The sequence below is a fragment of the Orbicella franksi genome, chromosome 12 (assembly GCF_964199315.1).
Source record: "Orbicella franksi chromosome 12, jaOrbFran1.1, whole genome shotgun sequence".
Taxonomy (NCBI): domain Eukaryota; kingdom Metazoa; phylum Cnidaria; class Anthozoa; order Scleractinia; family Merulinidae; genus Orbicella; species Orbicella franksi.
Window position 1 is genome coordinate 15,872,453 of NC_138156.1, and position 25,898 is coordinate 15,898,350.

General features: G+C 37.9%; 2 protein-coding genes across 3 annotated transcripts; one reads left to right on the top strand and one right to left on the bottom strand.

Moving 5' to 3' along the window:
• Window positions 1-4,437: 4,437 nt before the first annotated feature.
• Window positions 4,438-8,591, bottom strand: LOC145462702 (uncharacterized). Its single transcript, XM_081446280.1, has 4 exons — window positions 8,282-8,591; window positions 8,025-8,121; window positions 6,158-6,456; window positions 4,438-5,452 (listed from the first exon to the last, which is right to left on the bottom strand). Exons 1-4 carry the CDS (start codon window positions 8,410-8,412, stop codon window positions 5,275-5,277), a joined length of 705 nt encoding a protein of 234 aa, XP_081302406.1. The 5' UTR covers window positions 8,413-8,591; the 3' UTR covers window positions 4,438-5,274.
• Window positions 8,592-9,414: 823 nt separating this feature from the next.
• LOC145462701 (histone-lysine N-methyltransferase set-1-like) lies at window positions 9,415-21,495 on the top strand. 2 transcript variants are annotated; one of them, XM_081446278.1, is made up of 8 exons: window positions 9,527-9,565; window positions 10,061-10,124; window positions 13,980-14,092; window positions 15,771-16,099; window positions 17,614-17,707; window positions 19,735-19,794; window positions 20,317-20,507; window positions 20,806-21,495. In XM_081446278.1, the coding sequence occupies exons 1-8, from the start codon at window positions 9,542-9,544 to the stop codon at window positions 21,017-21,019; spliced, it is 1,089 nt and encodes a 362-aa protein (XP_081302404.1). In that variant the 5' UTR covers window positions 9,527-9,541; the 3' UTR covers window positions 21,020-21,495. The 2 variants fall into 2 exon arrangements, with proteins under 2 accessions (XP_081302405.1, XP_081302404.1); XM_081446279.1 differs by lacking the exon at window positions 10,061-10,124 and having other exon boundaries at window positions 9,415-9,565.
• The last annotated feature ends 4,403 nt before the right edge of the window (window positions 21,496-25,898 follow it).

Sequence of the window (25,898 nt, forward strand, 5' to 3'; positions counted from 1 at the left end):
CTTAAGCTTTTGAGTTTGTTCTGTAAAGAAAAGTTATGTAAGAAAACTCTTTACTCTAGCATCGAGTTTATTTGTGAGTTTCCAAAACAATACTTAATCATAAACAAACCCTGTTTTTGATAGTTTCTTATTGTTTCTGTTTGTTTGGCGAGTTTGCAAAAGTTTTTAAAGGAAAGTCTGACGCGTACAAGTAGCTCATTTGCATAGTGCAGCGCGTGCACTTTCACTGGTCTGAGTCGGTACGTGTTTTCAAAGATTTCTTTCGTTATCTTTTGTGCTGAGATGCTGCAAAAATTTTCACCAACGCCAAAGGCTACTAACATCATTTGTGTTTCTTCAACATGGTGAAGTTTTACACTGCGAAAATAAAATAGAGGAGGAGTTTTAATAACTCGACCAACAAAATCGAAATCGTTATTCGAAGTTGATTAAAGCATGGATACTAAAGAGACTGGGTCTTCTACTATCCGTGATTAAAGAAAGCGTCATCGTAACTTTGCTGATTATTTCTGCTGTATTCACATATTTTCAGCTAAACTTTTAATATGTTCTCAAACAGTTATCAACCTTAAACATATTTAAAAACCATAGAAATATAGTATAAGTTCGATGAACGTTTTTACAGGCGAAAGTGCGGAAGTCCAATTTGTCATGTTTACTCACTGTACAGACAATTAACTGGATTTTTACACAAACAAAACTGACCAGTATCTACAGACATAAACTTATTGGGCCTTGATGAAACATCAAGCGTTGCTTACAATTCAGGCGAAACTCAAACTTGCAATTTTGTTTTACTTTCCGGTCGCGATAGACTGTGGCGAAACCCCCGCAAGCGTCTGGTAAGAGGAGGAAAACTTTGAAGTTATATAACACCGCTATATCCAAATATATCCAACTAGATTTTCGCTGTGTTATGGAAAAGCTGTTAATCTTCATTATATGTGAAATTTAGTGGAGTAATGTGGAGTTCTTGTAAAAGAAGTAGCGGAAAGCCAACTTGGTTAGCGATGTAAAGCGGGACATAATTAAATTCGACACGGTCTTACTTCACTCAGATTGGAGCAGCTTACGACGAAAATAATTAAGCAAAATTCCAATAGACGTAAACGTATTAAGTTGTGGACCAAAAATATCAAAAATTTCGGGAATTGTAATAATAAAATTGCCCCACAAGTCAGTTTTTTCAGTCACTGTTTTACTCCCATTTTCGAAAAACAAACTCTCATTTTCGAAAAAACAAATTCTTAATCTCGAAAAACGAACTCCCATTTTTCATAAGTGGATGTCCCTTTGGGGCTTCCGTACTTGTGGGGCAATTTTATTACTACAATTTTGACCAGAACGGGCCTCCATATCGTCTCGTCGAGGACGTCATTTCGCCCGACTAGCCGTCGCATCGAAAACGTGAGTATTTTGCGCTTGTTTTGCCCCAATAAATGTTCTTATCGACTTTATTTTTAGTTATATTGATAGGAATGTTTATAAGGTTCGCATTTTTGGTGATTGTAGTGTAGAATACCACGCTGACATGCGAAAATGTGAATAAAAATATTCCTCGTCTATTCGTTTGTGTTTCAGTCACTGTTCAGTCGCTGTCACGAGTGTGCAAGCTCAATACAAACTGTATGCATTGAGAATACATCAGTGTAAGTACAGTCGATAAAATGTTGTAAGAATGAATGCCATGGAGCGTCTATCGAGCAAATAGAATACACATTTTCAAACTGATGTTTAGTTGTTGTTTTTTTATACTACCCGGAACTTGATGCAACGTTTGTTTTATTTTCATAATGCTTGTTACAATTACAGATGGAAATTGAAATGTTCACCAAAAGTCAGGATTCTTCGGCGACATAATTCTCAAACGCTCCAGTGGTAAAAAGCCATCTGAAGCAGGTCGATCAGATTGTTCGTTTAATGGATCGTTTTCACGTGACGTCATCACTTTTTAAAATCCAAAAGTAAAGAGCCACCAAAGTTTTTATCCTCGTCAGGCATAAGAGGCGGTATATTTATATCTGTTTACAATTTTACAGCTCAATAGCGCGCTTCGTTTGGAATCCAGAGCATTTTGAATTTCAGGATTATGGAGGTGCGTGACACAAGGCTTACGATCGAGTTTGTCGAAAAATATATACTTATCTCATGATTTTGAGCCTTTTTAGAAGTTAGAGCATTATGAAAAGTGCTTATGTAAATGCTTGTTTGATCAGTACTGATAATCAGTCACCTAGACAGCCAAAGTAAGTTCCAGATGTTTACACTGTTTTCCGGCTGCCATATTGGTGTACCACGGAGGTACACCAACATGGCGTTTTCATACTGGGCTCTGCAAATATCTGCGAAACATTTCGACGAATATCTGAAGTTTGGGGGAACGCACATGCCTAAAACTTGGAGAAGTGTCTTATTTAGTTATCTTCTATAACATCATAATTGCGTTCGACGAAGTGGAACGCAAACCTAATTTTGACATGTGGCTTTTCAGAGTTGGTAACCCTGTGCACGGTTCTAGGCTGGAAAAAACCACATTCCTGTAAGGACACCAAAATGGCCACCCCGCTTGATTTTTGCAGGGGCATGTCACGGCCAGTAAATTGGTACCGTTTAATGCTAAGACATGTGATAAGACATATGGCGAACATGTGAGTATGTGAGCAGGCAGTGTGAGCTCGTCTTTCCGATGGATCTTTTTTTGACTTCTTTCCATTCAGTCGCCGTACGCCTCGCTATTATGTGCTCTCAGCGTTAGATTTTGGCGAATTTAAACGCTTCGACGGCAGCATTTATCGCAATCCGAGGGAACTGTCCTTGTTTATCAACACGACTTGGCTTTGGGATGATAACCGTGGGAACAGCTACATTTTGATTGCATTTGTTGATTCGTTCCAATCGCGACAGATAGCTCAGTCTTTATCCGGTCGAAATTTTATTGTTTGGAATCGGTGGAAAAGTACTCTGAAGGCAAGATCCATGACTACTTTATTCATCAGGGGAAATACTCGAATTAGTCGCGAAACGAGCACGCGACTGCAAATGCTAGCTTAGAATAATGTACGTAATTTAAATATTCTATGAAACTTGAGAGACTACAGAAACTGGCAGCGTCACGCAACGTATCAACAAATCGTGACCTCTTCACTAACATGGACTTTCACACTATGCATATCTGACTGTAAAACTTCGGTTGCTGCTGAAAAATGTTGATTTTAGCAATAGACAAAGGTTGAAAATCAGCTAGTGAAATCATTTATTTACGATATAATTATATATTAAAGTGAGAGCGTCGAACGCAGTCTCATAATCTCTGATTACTACTAGTTTCATAGCTTTTTCCACTGGATGGTTTTCGATTTATTTTTTTGTTGCGTGACAGTGAAAACAATCTATTTTTTCATACGGAAATTCAGGTTTCTCTATTAAAATATTGACAGATGTTTGCTTCGCTTATAAAGAAAAATAAATTCAGCATCGCTGTTCACTATCGTTTAAGCTTAATAGGATAAGATTTCTACCATCTTTTTTATAGTCTAAAGGATTTTGAATTATTGACGTCGCCGTCCTTTGCAAAAATACACATCTTAAGCATTTCGTTTTTGACGACACGACGGGACCCGCGAAAGTTTCCCGCGTCCACTGCCGTTCCCGTCCTCGTATCTTAAGGTCCCTAATAACTTCTCTGACGGTAGCTCAGAGCGTCCGGAATAATGGCTCTTTCTTGGTGTAGAAGACACGGTTTGCCTAAAACAAGAGAACGAATGACCAAAAGAACGAGGAAAATAATAAACAATTGCTCCCTCGTTCTTTTACCTTCTATTGTTTTAGGCCGCAGAATAGGCGGATTAGCGGGGCAGAGAGCGAAACGCGATACACGAGCGCGCAGCGCGCCCACGAGCGCGTCTAAAAGGCGCGCGTGGTTCCGCGTTCGTGTATCCCGTTTCGCTCTCTGCCCTGCTAATCCGCCTGTTCTGCAGGCTAGGCCAGCTGTGTCTTCTACACCAAGTAGGGGCCGGAGTAATTTGTTCAAAACAGATTGATAGAAGTTGTAATTTACTCAGGTGGAGCGACTGATAGCGGTTTTCCCGTTTCTGCAGAAAGCTTCAATAAAGTCTCAACAGCTTGGATTTTCATGGTATCAAGAAATCCAGCACACTAACAACGGGAAACTTGAAACCTTATCTTAATTTTTGGCACATAAAAATCAAAGGTCAGATGGAAGGGAACTTGATTCCCCTGAAATGATCCCCAATCCCTGGAAATCTCCTATGACCTTCCATCGCTGAGGTACATATAGACACTTCACTTCCTTAACTCTGCATCGCATGCTCAGTTGGGTGTTGAGAGGGATATCACTTAACTCTTGCTTGCTTCAAATACCACATGCCCAGTGACTGGTGTTCAGAATATCGATACAAATAGAATGTAACCAAGGTAACCCATAACTACTGCTTTAATTGATCAATATGAGACCACTGCTATTTATTACTGCTAATAAATAATAAAGAAACCCTTCACAGAAATTAAAAGTTCTCCAAGTAATGGTAGCAAATTAGGATGTGTCTTCAAAGGGAATAAAATAAAAGTGAACATCTTGCTGAGAAGGGGCCCCATGAAACTTTTAACCCTGTATTCTTCAACAAAGCAAGGAGTCCTAGACTCCCTTGACTACAGGGTGTTGTATAAAAATTAATTTCTGAAATTTAATGTGTTTATTCACAAGCTGCCTTCTAAGATGTTAAGCCTACTGTAGGGTTGATTTTATGGTTAATGTTCAACCCATTGTCTGATCGTTTAGAATGGGAGATAAGCCACCACATCACATCTAATAACTACTGTAACGTTTTTCATTGTAAACAAATTGTGATAATTTGCAATTTTTTTCTCCTTTCCTGTAATTCAGTAGCTATAACTGTGTACACCCAGGAAGGCCATTTAACATCAACCTCCACTAGAACTTGGCAGGAAGTGTCAGCACAGAGCAGAGTTAGACTGTACAGTTGATTTCCCGCCGTCTTGCTCTAAGGACAATATACATGTACATGTGTACTTGTACCTATTATTATATACCTCAGTAGACATTTATTTTATAAGCTTAGACAGCCAAAAGGGATGGGAACAAAACTTCTGTGAAGGTTTCCTCCCACATTTCACAACTTAACATGCCGGGTTCAACATCAAGTTCTTTCAACTCTCTAGAGAAATCTTTAATATTTAAGATATCATCCAGTGTATCAAAACCCTCGCAGTCCATTCCAACGAGGTCTGCTACTGTTATGTCACTGCTGCTCGATTCTGGGACGGTCTCATCTGTGCTGTTGACCGTGCCTTTTGTGACTGAGGTGCTATGCTGACAGCAGGCTGAGCCTGGCTTGGCTTCCTGCTTGGGCTGCATAAGGGCAAGACATTCTCCTTCTTCATCAAGTTCAAGCATGCCAAAATCCATGTCAGGCTAAAAAGTGGAAAAAAGACATTTTGTTATGACATAATATTTACTGTAGTATTTTTCTTTTTAATACACATGTAATATTTTTTCCTTTTAATACACATGTAAGGATCCGAATCTTATTCAATAATGAAAACCCTTGATATTTATATAACAAGTTCATAAATCACTAGATGACAAATTATACAGATATTAATAATCACTGTACAAAGAACCTTTATGAGCCTTGAGAACCAGAGACTCAGGATTCTGTATATATTGAAAGATTTCCATTTTATAATTTTTCCTTTAATTGTTTCTATAGATTGCCTCACACAACCCAACAAGCTTTTTGCTTTTATACTGGGTTTAGTAAGGCTATCCATCTACCTTAGTAGAAATGCAATTTACACAGCTGGTGGAAGACATGCAAATTTATCTTCCCATAAGTCTAGCATCACTGGCTTGTCATATTTTGTTGTAATGATAATGAATAAATTCCACTAAAGCACATGTGATACCTGGAAACCATACAGGTGTGGGTGGGAGGAAACCCACTTTGCAGAGAGTTTATTCCAGAAAAGGAACCAAGGGAAAGATAAATTTTATCAGACTGTTCAGTGTGCTTTAAGTTTGACCTTACTCAAAGCATGCCTAAGTCACCTTGTTTAAATTTGAGAATACAGTTCTGCTAAGAAAATTCATTTAAGAAAGACATATATTAAAAATTACCTGCTGTTGATTGTCATCCAAGTCGTGATCAGAGAAAGAAACAGAATCAGGCGTTCCTGCTGCTGAGAAACTAAGAGTGATGCATACTCGTTACATTCTGCTTCTTTCTTGATCACAACTGAATTGATATGTTTGGTAGGTGAACTTGCTTCTGGGCTTGATGGGTATGACTGCATGGTTACTGGCTCTGGTGATACTGGTGGTGTGATACCCAAACGAATTCTCAGTTCTGAATTCTCAATCTCCACAGCCTCTGAATGTTTTCTTAGGCTTTCATTATCCATGCGAAGAGCTTTATTCTAGAACAAATACAGAAATTTGGGGTAGATAACATATGTGTATAAGGTGTTTGCCACTAATGTCAGATTGTCAAGATTCATCTCATAATTTAGCCAGGAGGTGTAAAGCCATTTTTTCCAGCTCATGTTAAGAGAAACCTTGATTTATTTTAATTTCTCAGAATAATCAGTGGCGGATCTAGGGGAGGGGCCCGGGGGGCCTGCCCTCCCCTTATTTTGGGTGAAAAAAGAAGAAATGACTGAAGGAAGAAAAGCCGGCAGGGTAAGCAAAACAACCCCCCCCCCCCCTAGCTCAAAGTCTGAATCTGCCACTGATAATGAATTATATTCTTTACCTCCATGATAATACAGTAAACTATATGGAAAAGAACCCTGAAATAACAAAACCTCATTATAGTGAAGAACATATTTTGCCAGTCCTTTTGCCCTTCGTTGTATCTAGGTCCCACTCCAGCACTGCTTAATTTCACTTTGGTGAACACTTTTAACAGAATTTCTACCCAACAATAGTAAGCTCAAAATGCTGCCTGTGGGACATATTGTGTATTTAGGATGAAAATAATTGCACAGATATGTTCACTGGCTCACTTAAAGAAATATTAAGTGGTTTCCCATTATTTGATGGAAATATTCATAGAATTCCACTAGGATAGGCATTAGGATTCGAATTTAAGACTTTGAGAAACCTCACACATTATCACACATTATGTCAACCCAAATACAAAGTGTTTGCCGAGGTCTGCTCAAGTATCTGCTCGCTATCAAAAAAGAGGTTTGCATGGGCTCATATTAAAGAGCTACCTTTCAGCGAAAAAATAAGCCAACATTGCTGAAAGGATATGATATGCCGACTGGTTTTCAGCTCATTGAAAATTGAAGCTTTCACAGTCAAGTTTCGTGTCCTTTTCTACACATTTTAGTACAATGGTTGGATTTTTCCCACACAGAGGTGTGATTTTCTTGCGAAGTACAAATCGTGCATGTCCTTTTTTCTCAGGCATCTGAGAACGGATGTGGTTAAAAACACAAGGTTTCTTTCCCACGAAATATCAGTTGGCTTGTCAGGTTTTCCTCCGATACTCCAGAATCCTTTCCTGAACAATCTGACAATAGATAATGTCCCAGAATAGGAACGACCACGCATAAAAGTATACTTTTAAGCAATGCCTTTATTTATTATGACTAACTACACTACATTGGATGGCATGAAAAACTATGGTTCCAGTGTTTGACCCCCCATCCCCCTTTGCCGCAACATAAACTTCCTCAAAGCATATTTCTATTTCGCAGAAGCCACTTCCTTCACAATGGTTGAAAACAAGAACGCGAAACCGATGACACATCGATATTTGAAGTAAATTTCCAGACAAGGTATATTGAAGCCTAAGTTTTTCAAACGCCTTATTGCCTCTCTCCCTTTCGTTGTGATCAAACTACAATGTAAGTGATCAGATATTGCGTAGCCATGAAATGCGTGTTAAAATAAAATTTCATCATAAGATAGCTTATAAGATTGCCACTGAGAACTTTTCAAAGACGTTGATCAATATGTCTTTTTTCAAGCTTACCTCTTGTTCTAATTGTGCGACCATCTCTTCGAGTTCAGTCATTCGCGCTTTCTTCCTATCGCGAGCAGTTTGAGCAGCCACGCGATTCTTTAGTTTTCTGAACAAAACAAAAACAAAAACCCGTTTATTTAGGGAAAAGGTTCTTCTGTGAACTACGTAGGTTCATATGAATATTCGGACGCAACAAAAGCCTACAATCCATATAAGCTAAACTTACATAGTCAAGCACCTAATCTAAGCTTAATTCAAGCTTATACCTGCGAAGAGCTCTTTCTTCTGCCGATAAGTTATCAAGTCTTTTTCTTTTTCTTGGTTGCCCATCTGTTGTCGAGCTGTTAAGGACAAGCGAATTTAGTACGGCCTCTCTATCTATGGTTTTTGATTCCATTTTACCGTTCGTAAAAGGTACCAAGACGTAACTATACTTTTCAATACGACTACTGCAACCTTCGGGTCTAAAATTTACAAGTAACTTTTTCCGAAAATTTCATCATACTTCCCAAATATGGTAAATCAGTTCCCAAAATAGATTAAATATGTGTGGCTCAGCCAATAGAAAGAAGCCACGACTCGAGAGTTTCTCTCGTCCCTCCCCCTCCCCATCCCATGCAACTCTCACTTTCTTTTACGTAATAAACACTTTCGTAGCCATTGTCTTGTTCCGTGAGGAGGAAGGCGGTCCTAATACCAAAAGACGTGACAATTAGAAGCGGCGAGCGGCGTCGCCTTTTCACTGTCTTGTGTTCGCTTAGGAAACACCTCTGGTCACCTCTGCCAACTATGGGAAAAATGGGAAAAGTATTCGCATTAAAAAATTTGTGCAGTCTTCAGTTATATTGTGCCATTTTATTTTTTATTGAATGCAATGTCAGTGAACGTTCCTTGCACATAACTTGAGCGAAATTTTAGAGGTCGAGTCTGGCTCAGCACGGATTTGATACCCGGGATTTAATACAACCCAGTACCACTGCATCAACCAGTAAATTAAATTCGCATCGTCGAATTGTTACTAATCTTTAAAGGGATCCATCCGGTTGTCGGACATGATGCCCGCCCGACTACTTCAGCCGTCTCAACATTAAGCATTCTTTAGGCTTTCTTGGACTTTCTTATAAGTACGGTTTAGATGAGGGTTCCTGAATTTCCCCGTATTTGGTTTTCCTTTACGTTCTCGGGATTTTCATGAGAGCCAGAGATTTTTCTTGCGCGGTTTCTGCGCCCGGTGTCGGTTCGGCCGCTGAAGCGAAGCGAAAAGCGACGTGACGTGTTTCCGTCCGCCGCGCGCGAGAAAAAACCTCTGGTACCCAGGGTATCGACGCTGCTTCGGGTCGCGCGGGCTCATTTCCGGAAAATCGAGACTGAGATGACAGCCAATCAGGATTGATGGTACAAATTACGAATGTGTGACCGGGAAATCAAGCGGAAGCCATTTTGTTTGTGCTGTGAATCGTTGCTGGGAATCGTTGCTGTGAAGTGTCGGTAGGAGCTAGGATCTTTTCGTTGATAATTTAACATCTATGGTGACGAAATGTCTCAAAAAGGTAAGTATTCAATTTTACTTAAGCTTTTGGTTTGATCTGTCGACCTTGTTCGTATGCGTCGTGGCAACATGTTAGATGTGGTAACTTTCGTGTGGAAGTTTATTTCCAGGTCTTGGAAAATATTATTCGTTTGGCTGCAAGTTGCCTTTTGTCACAGCAAAAGTCAACAGAAAACGTAACTTCCTTCCACCAAAATCTTGAGAAAAGTTAAATCTAAATTGTCACCTGCATCATGGTTACCCCTGGCCGTGGGGTTGTCAATCGATAAAAATCGATATCGGAACACTACTCGATAAATCGATATCAATCGATAAATTGAATTTAAGTGTTATCGATGCTATTGATCAATCGAGAAAACTCGATACTCACATGCTGGTGAAGTTTCAAAGTTATTGATTTTATTGATTTCATCGGATTATCTACTTTGTTAGTTTATGCTTTTAAAAAACTGTAACGCAGCTTCTGATTGTGACTTTTTAACTGTGGATTTATTAGATGTACACTACAATAGATTTTGGAGTCACAGCTCCACTGGTCAAGTCCAGGAGTTCACTTTCAGGTGGAAAGTAAATTTATGAGAGGCTACATGTTCATGTTTTTGTGCTATTTTATTCATGATTTCTTTTCAGTACAAATCTTTCAATAACTACACCATGTCATTTCATGCTTCTTGACTGCAACATTCCTCTTCAAGTTATAGTGTTGGTTTTGAAACCAAGTTTTAACCTTGAACTAGCCGATTTTTGTTTCTCTCGATACATTGCATTTTTATCATTATTCAACTATCGTTTTTATGAAACTTAAGAAAAGTCTTAGTAAATGTTATTATAACCATTTAAAAGTTGTTATTCATCACGGTGGTTTTTGCCAGCTTGTTTATATCTTTTGTTGGTTTTGTTTGGATAAAATTTAAGATAGGCTACAGTTGTAGAATCGATAAATTCAATTTTTATCGATAAAATTGATAATGCTAAGTGAAAAATTGATATTTATCAATTACCCACAGCAAATCCTGTTATTGATTTTTATAGATTTTTTATATCATTGACTAAGTTTTATTGATTGTTATCGAATGTTATCGATTATCAATTTTATCGATTGACTACCCCATAAGGGGTTACTATAAGCTGGTTATTGGAGTTACATGTTGAGACATGATTAAATCTTGACACTTTATGTCAGGCTTTTAGCCAGGATCTGAAACGTGGGCATCCAAAATGTGCTGGGGACTGCTTAATTAAATGAACAAATTGTTTATAAAACCACCTGTCAAAAAACACAGTTTTCTGCAACAAGTGGAGTCCACTTTTTGAATGTAGACCTGGTAAAAGTTATGGCTTTGTTCATTGTAGCATCAAAGTTTGAATAGTATGAAAAGAAAACAGAAACATATGAATAAACTTGATGAATGCAAAAGCATACATAGTGATTGGTTACAGGCCAAATTTCTAAACCTTTAATTATTTTTAACAATAAGTAACACATTTGAATTTCTTATCCTTTCAGGGAATGTGTACTATTTAAAGTGCCCCTAACCCCAAATTTTGTTCTATTTATACTCAAAAAGAATACATAATTTGGTGAAGGTTTAAAAAGAATTGAATAAATCCGTCAAATCCTTGCAAAACTATGAATCTTTGAAGTTGTGATGTTCTGGTTCACAGCCATGCAACAAGAGATCTGGAACCTGATGTATTTGTGACATCAGCGGGGGAAGTTAGTTTCTTTGCTTTTGAGATGATCGTGCAATTAGCTGGGTTTCATCTGAAATTTCTGGCCTTAAAATCTCTCAGTTTCCTCCTCAGCCACCGAAATGATTTAGAATCACCAAGAAATGTCATCAGGCAAGACCAAGCAAGAGAAAGAGCTATAAACAGGGCTCAATACTAACGGTAGACAACTAGCCATGGACTAGTAGAAATGTAGTTTTGGCTAGTAGGTTTTTGATTTCCACGAGCCACTTTGGCTAGTTAACAAAATGAAATTGGCCAAACTAGTTTCTGTCTTTCTCAAGGAAAACAAACTCTTTCATTAGAAACAAGGTCAGAATTTCATTGTGGATGTACATGTACAGCTGTACCATGTTACCAGGCACGTGTTGTTCTGCACGCATGCAAATTTAAGTTCGTTTACTTTTGGCTGTGTGGTACGTAAATAGGTAACTGAACATTTTACTACATGTATGTTGAAAGAAGTATTTGACAAACAAGACAGCATTTTCTGAAAGCACACATCAATATTCTTTTTTGTTTTGAAATTAGTAGAACAAAACTCAAATTCCTGATAAAATCATGTGCAAAATCCTGTGGAACTGTAAAGGGGTAACATTTTATTTATAGAGTAACAAGACATGGGTGATTTGTCATCATATAGATACTGACAAACTTACCACTACAGAAATAATTAGATGAGAAAGATTTATGCCCTTTGACATTTAAATCAGCCGTTTTTAGCCGTCGAATTTCACCAATGACAGTTTGCAGTATTGTTCAAATAGTTGTTTTGCTTTTCAAACATTTCTACAGTGCCTGTCAGTCTGTGAAGAAGTCTCAACAGTTTTTACAATGATGTCTCAGGGTCTCTATATTTTTCCAAGGAAGTCTCAAAGAAAAACAGAGTCTTGAAAGTCTTTTCAGGAACTGGAATTAACTTTATTGGAAATAGTTTAAGTTCAATTTAATTACCAATATTATGTATTGAACAGAATTGCTTGTGCTTTGCTTTCAAGTCTTGCTAGTAATTCTGCTGTTTATTGGACTTACCTTGTTACATGAAACTTTCGTGACACGTTAATTTGGCGAATTTCATGTTTTCAAAAAATTGCAAATTTAAAGTGACACGAACAGTAAGTGTTGTGAACATAACACATTATGTCACTGTGGACATATAGTCCCGCCATTGCATTTTTGTTACTTTTGACCTTATTGTACCTTTGATAAAGTCGGTTTACTAAACTCGAGGACATGTTTAAGTAACATTGCCAAGGATATATATTGTGTGTTACTCAAAAACGTGAAGTTAAAGGGATTCAAAATACAAAAATTTTTGCAAAATCGCAGAATGTAAGTGTCGCAAAATATGCACATCCCCAAATCATGAAATAAATGTCGTGAAAATTTCACGTAGTAAGGTAGCCAACCTCCACGCTTGGCTAGTAAAAAAAATTTTTTGGCTAGTAACATCTAAGTTATCACTAGCCACTTGGCTAGTAAGTTGAAAAGTTAGTGTCAAGCCCTGTATAAAAAATCTCCAATACATAGCCGATAGCCAGTGGCATCGAAATATAAAAAAATAAAGTAACATTTGTGACAGCGTGAATTCAAATACCAAAAAGTATTAAACAACGGGACGCACAAAGGTCACTCTTAGCTTTTGTTCATATCCTTTCGATCTTCACTTGTTTTCTGCCGACTTTATCGAGTGTGTTAATGTGGTCCTGGAATATGTTAAACCATACTTAGCGTCAAATTCAGAACTGAGTGATAAAAATTACTCTAAATGGAATAAAGAAGTTCGCATTGAGCGACAAGACAAACAAAGAATCATAAAGCCAGCCGATTTCACTCGCTTCCCGCTTTGCTTGAGAAGCAAGTCAAAAATCATGAAACAATTTAAATTTTCAGATGAGAGTGAGTATTCCTCTGCCTGTCGATATTAACTTCCAAAAATTCAAAAATTTCAAGTTGACGATCAACCACTAAAAGTGTGAAAACCATATGTAAATAAACTGACTTCGTGGTTCCCACTTGGCCTGTTGTATTTCAATGAAATCATGAAATTGTTTCATTATTTAATCTCCGAAGAAAGATATGGTGTGCACAAATATGTACATTTAGAAGGACCCACCACATTATGGCAATTCGCAGCAACATGCCTATCAGGCATCTTAGCAAATTTTCCTGCTAAACAATCCTTCTGATCTGTAGTCTCTTTGCTCTTTCAGCATCCCTTCAAGCAAAATGGCTTCCCCGGCTGACATCACAGACCACCTCGCTCCATTCTCCTTATAACTCGGCAGTGAACCACTGTGGTGCATATTTTTGAATTTTGGAAATTCACAGGAAATCAAGGAAAAATCATACGACTATATTTTTCACCAATGTGATCATAAAAAAGGACTTTTTCTACAGCTAAGAAAAAAAAATTAGCAGCTAGGGGCACTTTAAGGGTTTGTTATGAAAGGTTCCACACAAAAATACTGTATGTCAATTTAACTGGGTCAGTTGAGGTACACAGATGTCTTAAAGTAACAAAACTTACAAATCAGAACACAGATTAGACAATGAACATTTTTTTTCTGAAAACATGTGTGGTACACTAATCCAAGTCTATTTCAGTTAATTTTATACCAAATTACCAAACCTTGCTGATAGTGAGTCTTAAGTCTTAACCAGTACTTCATTCTTTATTCTAGTTGAAGACACATGCAGTGAGAATTCCATTGATGAAAAGGTCCAGACAGAGATACTGAACATTGATCCAGAAGAAGTCAGTAAACATAAATTAACAGGCACACCAGACAGTAAGGTATTATTGTTATTAATACTAATATTTTAAAGTATATAGATCTGATAATTTGTTTGTCAACAAGAAGAACAACTAACTTGGCACTTTCGGATTTATGCTAATACTTTTGCATGAAAAGCATGGTGCAATGCAGTAAAACATTAGGTGAAAGCAGTCGTGTGAGTGATATGAAAGCTGGAATATGATATGAGTCAAAACTACTGTAACAATGTGCTTTAGAATTCCAGTACAACATGATATTTGGTTTACCATGCCCAGACATATTCTACATGTATTTAAATTTGGTCTTTCCAGAAAGTATCCATACCCAACCACGGAGGGCTTCCAATCAATCAATCAATCAATCAATCAATCAATCAATCAATCAATCAATCAATCAATCAATCAATCAATCAATCAATCATTCAATTAATCAGTTTATTAAAGTCATTGCGTGGGATTGAGGTTGCCCTCAGTATCTGAGCCAGAGGCTCATGTATAAAACACATGACTAAAATAAAAGAGATAAAATTAAATAAGTAATAACAAAGTAATAAAAAAGATACATACGTGGAATTGTTAACAATTGTCATGCTATCCAACTATCCAACAAGCTCGATAATAATTATTTAGTTTTAAATATGAACACATCTAACCTAAAATTGTGACAAAAATATAAAAATTTAAGATTGACAGTAATTACATAGACAGCTTGTCCTTAAATTTAAAAGATTAATAGACTCCAAATGTTTTTTGAAATGCACTTATGTTGGGTGACTACTTAACATGTGTACTGTGGGCAACTTGTTCCATAGATGAGTAACCCTATAAGCAAAAGAGTTATGGAAGTATTGGTTGTTATAGGAGGGTTGAACAAGGGTACAACCTCCTCCCCACAAGTTATAATGTGAGACACGGAACTTAAAGAAACTAGAAATATAACTGGGCTTCCTCATTTTAACAACCCCCCTCCCCATCCCCTTGCCTTCAGAAATTCCAAAATGCTCTATCCTAAATGCCTTCAAAATTCCGAGGGAGGTTGTAGCTTAAAATAGCGTCACAGAATAATTTGAAATTTACATCATTTCCAATCTTCTTCAGGACATAAACTTCTCATTTACCACTAACAGCAGACACCCTTGTCCTCTGAACAAGGATTCTGAAAAATTACGTGTGGGGAAAACTGCTGCTGTTCTAAGTTTATCCCAAAGACAAAAATTAGTGGGGATTGTTTGCACTTGGCTCACAGTAACCATGGATATCGGACCACAGAGTTTCCTGTTAAGACGTATAATCCACTAATGAAGACGAGCTGCATAACATTCATAATAAGTGTTGTATTATATTATTTTTGCTTCACCTATTTGTTACTGTGAAAAAATGAGGGCCCAGCCCCTCACATGTGCATTCTCTGAGTCTGCATTTGTGCCGACATAGAGTCCCAACAACTGGTATTGCTGTAACATTCCAATAGAAAATTTTCACATACTATACTGTAAGTCACCAGGGCTAAAGAAAGTAACCAGGTGCTAACAAAAATCACCACTTCCTCCATGATTCTGGCTACTCTGCTGGGCTATTCATATCATTCTTTAAATAAATTTGACCAAATAAGGCACCTCCTCCAAATAAAGCTGCCTATGTCAGAACTTTGTGACCAACTAAGTCACTCCTATATTAACTGTTTTTATGTTTTCAGAAAAACATGAGGAGCAAGTCATTATCTAAGGAAAAACGCAACCAAATTAGTACACCTTCACAACTGACACAGAGACCATCTACTGAAAGGAGCTTTGCTGGTGAGGACAAGGGAAAGGTCCTAGAAAATGCAGAAGAAAAACTAATCAGTGTCAAGGGTGCTGTTAGTTTTGATGGTTCAGAGGGAACCAAAAAACAGCTTTCAGAAACTGACATAAGTGAAAAACCAGTTGAGAAACAGCTTGACACAATCTCAAAGCCATCGAGTCCTCTTTTATTGAAGTGGAGTAATAAACCAGTGACACAAGCTAAAGGGAAAAAGAAAAAAGTGTAAGTTTTACAGAGCAATGAATTTACCAGGTTAGAGCGGTTTTCAATGTGTCAAAAGTAATCGAGCAATTACTTTGGTTTTGGTTTTGGCTTTACTGGGGTTTGAGATTGGTTGTCTAGTCTAATTGATAAGTATTTGGTTTGCTTTCAGTTTTACTACACTCAATTGAAAACCACTCTGATCCTTAGAAGATTTACAAGTACTTGTATGCACCAATCTGACCATAATTTTAAGAACATTTCTGTTTTGTGAACTTATACTTTCTATTAATGTACTTGTGTTCACTCTGTGTTTTTACCCTGGAAAATAGCCTAGCTGTTTCTAAGTTATAGCCATGCAGCAATTTTATTCCTTCACTCCTTCCTTTGTTCCTTAACTTCCTGTTTGACTTTTTCAGTGAATCTGCTGACCAGTGCAGAAGGCTTTCACAGCTGTGTGCACACTTAAGTCATACACCAAAGTCAAGTTATTTGAGAAATGTTTAGATGGGAAATAGACAGGGGAATGGAGAAGAATTTGAACGCTGCTTTTTGCAATAATTGTGGTATTAATGTGGTAATGGTCTAGACAAATATAGACTTAACACAAATGCATCAATGAAAAGAAGATAACTTAAGACATTACACTCACTCTTACCGGGAATAGATCCTACAGCCTACGAATTTCAAAGCACTAGAACCCTTTTGATTTTACCAAGTCACCATGTAGTTTAGTAAGAAACAGTTATTTATGAACTGATGCCTGGCGGGTTGATAAGTCTGCCTGGTTAAGAACTGAACAGTTGTTGAATGACCACAGCACACTCATGGGCCAGGAGTTCTGTAGTCCCTGTTATCAGCTTGGAAAGGGAAGGAAAGAAGAAACAATCACGAGGATTCTTATGACATGAGCTATTTTTAGTTATTATAGTTGATCACCCATCTGGTGAACAAGGCTTAACGTTGATGATTGGACAGGATGCAGCGCTTTCTTTGTGGTATAGGGACTTCGTCAATGTTTTCCAAGTTGACACAGTATTTTATTTCTAAGATCTCTCTTAAGATAAAAAAGAAAGAAAAATACCTGAACCCAGCATTTGGAATTAAACCCAAAACTAATTGAAGACCAGTTTAGATCTCAACATCAAAGATATATTTGTATTGATGGAGTATTCAAACACTCCAGTGCCACATGAGGCAATGAACTGGCTGAGCTGAAGACGGAGAAGCTGTCAGAAAATAAGGAGAGGAAAATCACTGATAACTAGAAACAATATCAGGGACTATAAGAAAACACCTTCTTGAATTTATTTTTAACAGTAACAGACAAAACCTCATGGAACATTTTAATTTGTACATTGTGATATTTCTTTTTCATTGTACCAAGACTGGTATAGATCTTCAATGTGTTTTTAGAGTAAAGCCATTGTTGTGTATTTTGTTCTTCTATTATCTTGTAAAACAATGTAGAATACCAAAAAAAACCATGTTGAGGCAGTGCTTCTTTTTGTTGTCATTTCTTTGTGACAATTTAGGAAAAAGAAGGAAGACAAGCAGTCACGACAGACTGAGGTACCTGAGTATTTTGCAGTGCGGAGAAGTAGCCGGAAAAGCAAATCAGTTATACAGGTTTGACTTTATTTTAAACATCTTGGATTTCAGTCAGTAGAAATCTAAATGCAATTAGTGTTTTCTTTTAAGTTCTTCAGATTTAAGAAGCACTAAGCACTGAAAAGCTGCAGAAATCAGGTCTTTCATACCTACCAGCAATTTCTTGCTGTTGTCTGCTAGTCTTCATCAGGCAGCAAGGTCAACTGGTTACCTGGCACCAGTAGTATCACCTCAGTCTTTGATGCAAATGTGTTGCACTGTTGCAGAAGAAGTTGCTCCCTCTGTCAGTGGTCCACTTTTGTATCATTCTCCTGTTATTGTTGCTAGCGAGTTAATGTGTGTAGTGCATGAACAATTTATTTCTACATTTGGGGTGGGCAGAGTGAAATTACTGGTGTTCACAATAAGGCCTTTCAATGACAAATGTCACACATTCTAATCCAAATATTACTTTGTACCAAGGCGATGAAAGTAATACATTCAACTATTTTCAAACACTTAGTTGTAACATAAAAAGGGAAGAATGTAGTGGTAACTGTCATTGGAGGTGGAGTGCTCAACTCTTCCTACTCACCACCTTAGCGATGTTCAGACTGTTCTGGCCAGGTGTTCTCAAGCAAGGGGTCACATAATTTATCAGAGGGGTCACCAAAAGATGGGGATGGCCTTTTTGGTACAGGAGGTGGCCATGCTGGGAGAGGATCAGGGAGGGTCTGTAGAAAGGATTCTGGCTACATTCCTCAAGGAAATTTTTAAGACTTTGATGTTTCAGAAGGAATGCTCTCTAGTTGCATAAAAGCACAAAAGTTATTTGATTATTCAAGAAATAAGTTAATAAATTCAAATTATCTAATATTAACTGATCAATTACCGTAATATATTTAAGAACGGTGCCTACGTTTGTTAGTGCACACACATTCTGCACATCTCGCAAACCATAGTTTAACCGTAATGCTTGCTCTAGGGTTGACATTAACACAATCAACTACGCTACCAAGTATGCAAGTAAAATGTGACCAAATCAAGTTTAATGAACCTGTACTAAGACTAGGAATACCAGAATAGCAGCATGTCACTAACCACTAACTAATTGTTAACAGCTTCTGGCTGAAAAACTAGCTGTTATCTGTAGAACATTATGCTGAGATCCAACTGTAGACATGTACCTGCGGATGGTGTAGTGTGCATGTGAAAAAAGTGCGAGAGACGCAAATGTTTGACTCACTGGGGTGGTGAAAAGAAAAACTGTAATGGGCACCATAAGAGCTTTCCAAAAAGATCAGAACAACTCATTTTAACTTTAAAAAAAACCATGTGGTTACCCTACATTATATGTTATGAAATGGAAGTGGCAAGCCTATTCAACACGTGATTAGTTTTTGGTTGTGAGGAAAAGTTATTTAAAGTGTATTTTAGCTGAACCAGAGGAGAGCTGTCAGGGACGCTGAAAGCACTGTTGCAATGATTTTGTCACTAAAAATGTACCGGAAATGGTTCTTATGTTACCATTTACCATGTAGGTAGAGATCTTTATAAATATGTGTGCTTTACTGCATGTAAAGGCAAATTCTACAGAAATCTGTCAAGAAATATCTTGTCCTTCTTTTACAGAAAGATGCTGACATCAGCATTTTTATTCAAGATTTAGGGCTAATTATCTCGGAAAAGCATGGCTACCCCTAGTGTTTTTTTTTTGGATTCCAATAGCCCTTGCTAAGACCTACTTTTACCATATGGTCCTAATTTGGTTAAAAAGACATATTTGTATTTAATAGGCACCGTCCTTAAATCAATTGATCTTCAAGTAAATAATAATTGTTGCTAAGTTCTTCTACCCCATTTATCTTGTTGACTGATTTTCAAGATAAAACACTTTGGTTCTCTTTAGTACTTGTTGTTAGAAATCACATTTGTATAATTTATAAATAAGTTTTGTTTATGGTAACAATCATCCCTTTTTCTAGAGCTCTAGGATCTCTAGTACCAACTCTGGTACTAGCTACATGTAGTGTGCTCTTTATCACTGTTTTGTTTTTCCTTTGCAGAGTGAGAAACAGAAAGCTCTTGAAGAGGCTGTGTTGTCAGGCAAGGAGCAAGATCTAGAGGTTTGACTTTTACTACTATATTTGAGACCTTGGGAAAAATTGGAGAATAATAGGAAGCTTCCTTTTACAATACTGAATTATGTTACATCCTGTGACCTGTATATCACAGGTAAACTAATATCTGCTTGTTGGTGAACTCGTTTATCACAAGGATGACTGCAAAGTAAAAGAAAGTTCAATTACTTGACAACTAAAATTTTATTGTTACTGCAGCAAATGTGTATCAGGGATACCGGGTGAATAATATTACTTTGCACACAACCAGTGTAACTAAACATTTTACACCTAGAACTTAATCAGTTAAATACAAATAAAACACTCTCAGGGTCAAAAATAATTTACGATTACTTTACAGCCCTCCTTGATTGGTTTACTTGATCAATTACATGCAAAACCTAAACTAGCCTGAGTCAGAGAGCCGCTCTCTCTGATTTTTTTCTTTCGGAGATGGGGCAGCTGTGACTCAGGCTGAACGTAAACCAACTTTCACAAGGGTGTTTTTTTTTTTCATTTTGATGCCAGGTTCAAGAAGTGGAAGGTAAAGGAAGAGGCGTATTTGCTAAACAGGAGTTTTCCAGAGGACAGTTTGTGTGTGAATATGCTGGTGAACTGATAAGTTATGAAGTTGCAAAGGAGCGGGAGAAGTTTTATGAAGGGAAGACGGAATTTGGATGTTACATGTATTATTTTACTTTCAAGAACAAAAAGTTGTGGTGAGTACAGCCACTAGTACTCTAAGGAGAGGAAAATATGTTTTCAGCCAGATTTAGTTACCATTGTTCATTTCCAATTAACCAGGAGGATTAAGGAAACACATTTAAAGTGGCTGACAACAGTTTCCAGCATTTTTCAACAGTTGCACGTTGACATCAATGCTCTAAATTGAGAGTGAAAGGATTATCAGATATTCCTTTTCTTTCTGCACCAAGAAGAAAGAGAAGAGATTCTGTCTCACAGGTACGCTTGACCGACCCTGAATGTAATTACCGGTATTTTTCTTTCGACTTCTAGTGTTGACGCCACAAAAGAAAGTGACAGGCTCGGCCGGCTACTGAATCACAGCAGAACTGATGCAAACTGTGCAACGAGGCTGGTGTCAATAAAGGACAAACCTTACTTGATACTAGAAACAATTAGAGACGTGAAAACAGGAGAAGAACTTCTATATGACTATGGAGAACGAAGCAAGGATGTCCTTCAATATCATCAGTGGTTAAAAAGCTAGACGACATTTCTATGATTGGTCAGGCAGCTGAAGAAATGAAAGTGTTATCACCAGTCTAATCAACGCATGAACAACGAACAGAATGGAAACATCAATTCCTAATTCTTTTTACCGGCGGTCATCATTCATTATTTTAATGAGAAACCGCATTTTCTTTCTCCAGATGTTTTTCAGCAAAGGGTAGTTAATTGTCGTAGACTATCTTTACCTCTTTGCAAGATATTCTTCATTTATCTGAATTTTGCAGTGTATTGGATTTTATTTAAGTTACTTAACGATGATTGCAACTTTTTTGTTGTTTAGTACATGTAGGTATTTTCTGAGCCTCCGAAAACTCGATCATCGTGCAAAAATTAATGAACATCTTGGATACATGTGCAATAGGCCATTTCCGAGTTACCTCTTCGTGCAAATCCTTTCGTATGGAAATAAGTTTGATTTGCATAAAAAGTGAACAATATAGATATTTTATTTTTTGGAGGTCTTTCTTATCAAGTTGTTGAGGTCTTTTGGCTTTTTGGTGGGGGATCTTTGTTTTCAAGACACCCCAAGTGAGAAGTGCGATGATGATCCGTTCCCAAATATCCCTGCGCTCCAAAGATATGCTCCGCAATCCTGCAAACGCGAAAGGAGCGCGGGTGTGTACCCGCGCCAAGAACAGAGGGCTGTCATCCGTGGTACTGATGGACACATCTAACATCAAGAGAAGGTGACAAATCTGTTTGCCAACAAACTTCCAAGGAGGCTGGAGGCTGAGGATTCAGTACTTCTTACTCTGAAAACCGTAATAGTGATACAAGCGATATCGCAGCGTGATGTATTATCATTTTAGTTCGTTTTGGAGCCTACTTAATAACCTCTTCAAACACCTGTGAGCAACCCATGTGATATTCTTTACCGCGTGCTTCCCATTGCAATGTCGATGATTAGACCAATTAATTTCGATATATTATTAAAATTCAGCCTAAAACAAAAGAGCTCAGGACGAAGCTCTGGGGAATAACTACAGAGTTTGTGGGGTTTATTCCCCAGAGCCTCGTGCTGAGGTCTATTGTGCTGAATTTTATACTACTACATTACTTATAAAACATTTCGAACGATTTTCAAGATTTCGCACAACAAAAGTGTTCGAAAACCTAACAAAAGTCCAGAGGGTTCGAAATACTTACAATACAGTATAAAACTTCTAAGTAGGTCCAAAGCTCTTAGTTTCCCACAGCTTCCAGGTAGAATTTGTGTTATTTTCTCGTCGATCGGTGTTTCTGTAAAATCCGAGAAAAACCTCCACGGCTCAGTAAAACTATCATTTTCACAGATTTTATTTCAGTGTAATTCGTGTTTTGTAGGCGTAAATTTAGTTATACAATGTTTCGGCAAAGTGCCCGAATTGTTTGTCGAAATTTGTCCGAAATGAGAGCAAAAGTGCCGAAAATTAATCGTCCGAAAAAAGTTCCCGATAATGTATTCTAATCAAACGGCTCGGAGAGCTTGTGTGAAGACTATAACCTTATCCAGAAGCATATCACCTAGAACTAGGTGATATGCTTCTGCCGTATCTCATAAGCTCAATGTACGATACATCACGATTAACACAAAATCTGCGACAAACTGGTGAAAAATAAGAGCGCTCGTCAAATGACCTCAAACAGACTCGCACCAATAGCGGATCTAGGGGAGGGGCCCGGGGAGCCCGGTTCCCCCCGGCTCACTTATTTTGGGTAAAAAAAGAAGAAATCACAGAAGAAAGAAAAGCCGGCAGGGCATGTAAAACAAAACCGCCCCCCCCCCCCCCCTCTTCCCTTAGCTCAAGGTCTGGATCCGCCACTGGCACGTACTCGCAGGAGGTCGCAAGTTGGACTTGTGAGGAGAGAAAATCAGGTAATTTAGTTTATTTTACATATTTGCTTTTGCTGGTTAAAAAAATAGAAATCCAACGTAGATGTATTTGTTTTAGCTCGTTTTGCATTTCTAAGTTACCGATTACTGTTACAGTTCATTAGTCATAACAAATACAGTACCCGCTGTTTTGTTGTAAGATCATAGTTGGTGTTGAAATGTAATTACAACAACAACAACAACAACAACAAGAAAACGGTCATTTGAGTGTCTGGGGGTATTTAGCATTGCTGTTAATTGGGGACACAACATAAAGAATTATAAATGTGAAAGTAAATAAGTAAATATGTAGAAATTGTACAGATATTTTAAAATGTATCCTACAAATTATTATAATACAAGATTAACTACAATTTGGAATATCTGGAATTCTTCTAGAAATCAAGTCAAGCTAAACATAGTCTTTTGTTAAACTGTTATCTACCTGTATTGTTTTGAAAGTTATTAACGAGGTAAACGATCAATTTCATTATAGCCAATCAAGCATTCAGAAATGTATGATAATGTCTAGTTAAGACTTAACGTAATCTTTTAGAATTGTGTTTTGGCTTGGTAGTGCCTTGTAAAATATTGTTTGGGTTACATTCCAGACATATTCTGGTAATATTCTAGTCATGTTCTGAGTATGTTTGATTAAACCCTGCTGTTGGAGCCAAGTAACTGCGTATTCTCTGTCGTCCCGTTGGATTAATATTGTTTTGCTGTAATAGATCCCGAAACCTCTAGGAGTCTGAGAAACTCCGTCGCTGCAAGCGTGTTTCCCTCTGGATTGCTGTAACAACAGGTAACAAGGAGAACAGCTAAACAGTCCCAAAAACCTGTTGTCACGTAAAAACTTTCTTTGGGGTGGCCAAACGGACTCTCAAGTTTCCTCGCAAGTACATCTGAAAGTCGCAAAAAAAAAAGAAAAAGAAAATTCAATGCAGACATATCCTGTATTTCCCTGGCTAATAGGTTGCTATAATAACGAATGGACCTCACTCAACCTGCTTTGACTTTGGCTGGGCCGGTGGCCAAACGATGAAAAACTTGACTTGCGTGCAAATTTTATCTCGACCAAAATGAGTGCAAGTCATCGCAAGTTCACGTAAGGCCTGGCCAGGTAGACCCAAGGTTTTCAACTTGCGTCTACTAGGGTTGGATTCATTATGCTCGACATGATTTGAGCAATATGCTTTTGAGTGTCACCATCAAAACAACAGTATTATGCCTAAAATTATGTTCGAGAAGTAGCATTATGCTCGACTGAAGGGTCTGACCGCGGTTGGAAGGGCCAAGAAGGGGGTTGAGATGAAGTGGCCGAGTGGGGAATGGTTTGTCCCCTCCCCTCTCTTCTCTTCTCTTTTTTCTCGCTTTCTCTTCGCCCCATCCTCGACTGGAGAGCCTGTTCACAGGCTAGATATATAAACATAAATCAAACGCTTGGGCTACCTGTGATCTGTCGGTTGTCAGTTTACAGTTTCGTTTGAAAACCTCAGCATCGCCACTTGACATTTGACTGATGTTAAAGAACAAACATTGAATATTTTTGAAGAAAACTGTTGTTGGAAATTCTTGATGGAAAAACTCGGTAAACATTTAATTTGCACGTACTTGGAATAAAATTTCCTCGAAGAGAACGTTTTTTCCGTTAAGTTTCGTATTTGGTGTCATTTTTAATTGGAATGGTTATCTTTATTTAGGCTCAATGTAATGACCAGGTGAATTGCTAAAATGTTTTTTTAGGGCCTGTTTACAAGGAGGGAGGGTTACCCTAACAAGCGGGTTACCCTAGCACTCACAAATTTCCTCTTTTTTCTTCATCGTGTTTACAAGGCAGCGAGGGTTACACGGGCAGGCGGGTTACCCTATCTGCGTATTAGGGTTACCCTGGCAGGCGGATTAACCTTTTCCCTTGTAAACACTCCAGGTAGGGTTAACCCGCCTACCCGGGTTAACTTTCTAATTGTTTTCAGACCTTTTGAGTGTAACTGCGCATTAAGTTGTCCCGGGTTGTAGGGTTACCCTACCTGTAAAAGTTTGCTTGTAAACCCGGGCTATCTTTTGCCCTCCAGCTAGGGTTAACTCGCTTGCTAGGGTAACCCTTCTCCTTGTAAATAGGCCCTTACCCGACCATTTTACCTAGCATAATTTATTGTTATTGACGGTATATTTTATTCTTAATGTAAAGTTAGTACTATTTTCTTCGATGTAAAAACACTGCAAACCTTATTCCTTTAGTGAAGATTACAGCTGGACAATTTTAGTTTATACTAAATATCTCCTAGTAACACGCTAATCGAAAAAGGAAAGGTGTTATTCGCGGAAAACTGTTTAGCAGTCGGTTTCGTTCAAAAGGACTTTGTACGTATGTTAACACGTACGTTAGCACCTATGACACCTATGTGAATTAATTCCTGTTATTGAAACTACCGATTACTTAAATATTAAAATATGGAAAAAAGCGTAACCACTAGGGCCGCCTTTCTTCTTCAATAAGTAAAAGTGAGTTGTTGTTTGATAACGATTGCACAACAATTTTTATTCGAGTTTTTCTATACATTGCTGTAACGTATATTTTCATTCAATTCTGTTAGGACCATTCTTGTAATTTTTGTATTGCTCTCGTTGTTTTATTTTGGCCAGACTTTCTTGGAACCATAAAGAAATGTGAAATGAAAAAGATTTCGTCTCTGGTATTCGGTCGAAGGAAAATATGGTAAAGATTCTCGTGCGCGAGCGTAGTGCTATGCGTGGAATGCGCAAGTCCTTACGCAAGCCTAGATGTCAGTTTGATACATGATTGACAAGTGTCGACCGGTTGGGAATAAAAGAGCGAGAGCAGAATCTTAGGTTCAGAAGTGTAAAAGTTGTAGAAGGTAACGGTGCAGCAGGAGTACTAAAGAAGGCGCTTTTAAAAGAGAAGAACGCGTGTTCGTCCACTTATAAAAGAGGTCGTTTCCACCCCCCCACCCCCGCCCCCGACAATCTTTCGTTTACACTG

Bases quoted from the DNA above. Each gene is read 5' to 3' on its own strand.
- LOC145462702 (XM_081446280.1), bottom strand. From the start codon at position 8,412: ATGGAATCAAAAACCATAGATAGAGAGGCCGTACTAAATTCGCTTGTC. The intron at 8,122-8,281 runs GTATAAGCTTGA...TGTTTTGTTCAG, and splicing joins GAAGAAAGAGCTCTTCGCAG to AAAACTAAAGAATCGCGTGG. The intron at 5,453-6,157 runs GTAATTTTTAAT...TCCACTTTTTAG, and splicing joins TGGATGACAATCAACAGCAG to CCTGACATGGATTTTGGCAT.
- LOC145462701 (XM_081446278.1), top strand. From the start codon at position 9,542: ATGGTGACGAAATGTCTCAAAAAG. The intron at 10,125-13,979 runs GTGGAAAGTAAA...TCTTTATTCTAG, and splicing joins GTCCAGGAGTTCACTTTCAG to TTGAAGACACATGCAGTGAG. The intron at 19,795-20,316 runs GTTTGACTTTTA...TTTTGATGCCAG, and splicing joins GCAAGGAGCAAGATCTAGAG to GTTCAAGAAGTGGAAGGTAA.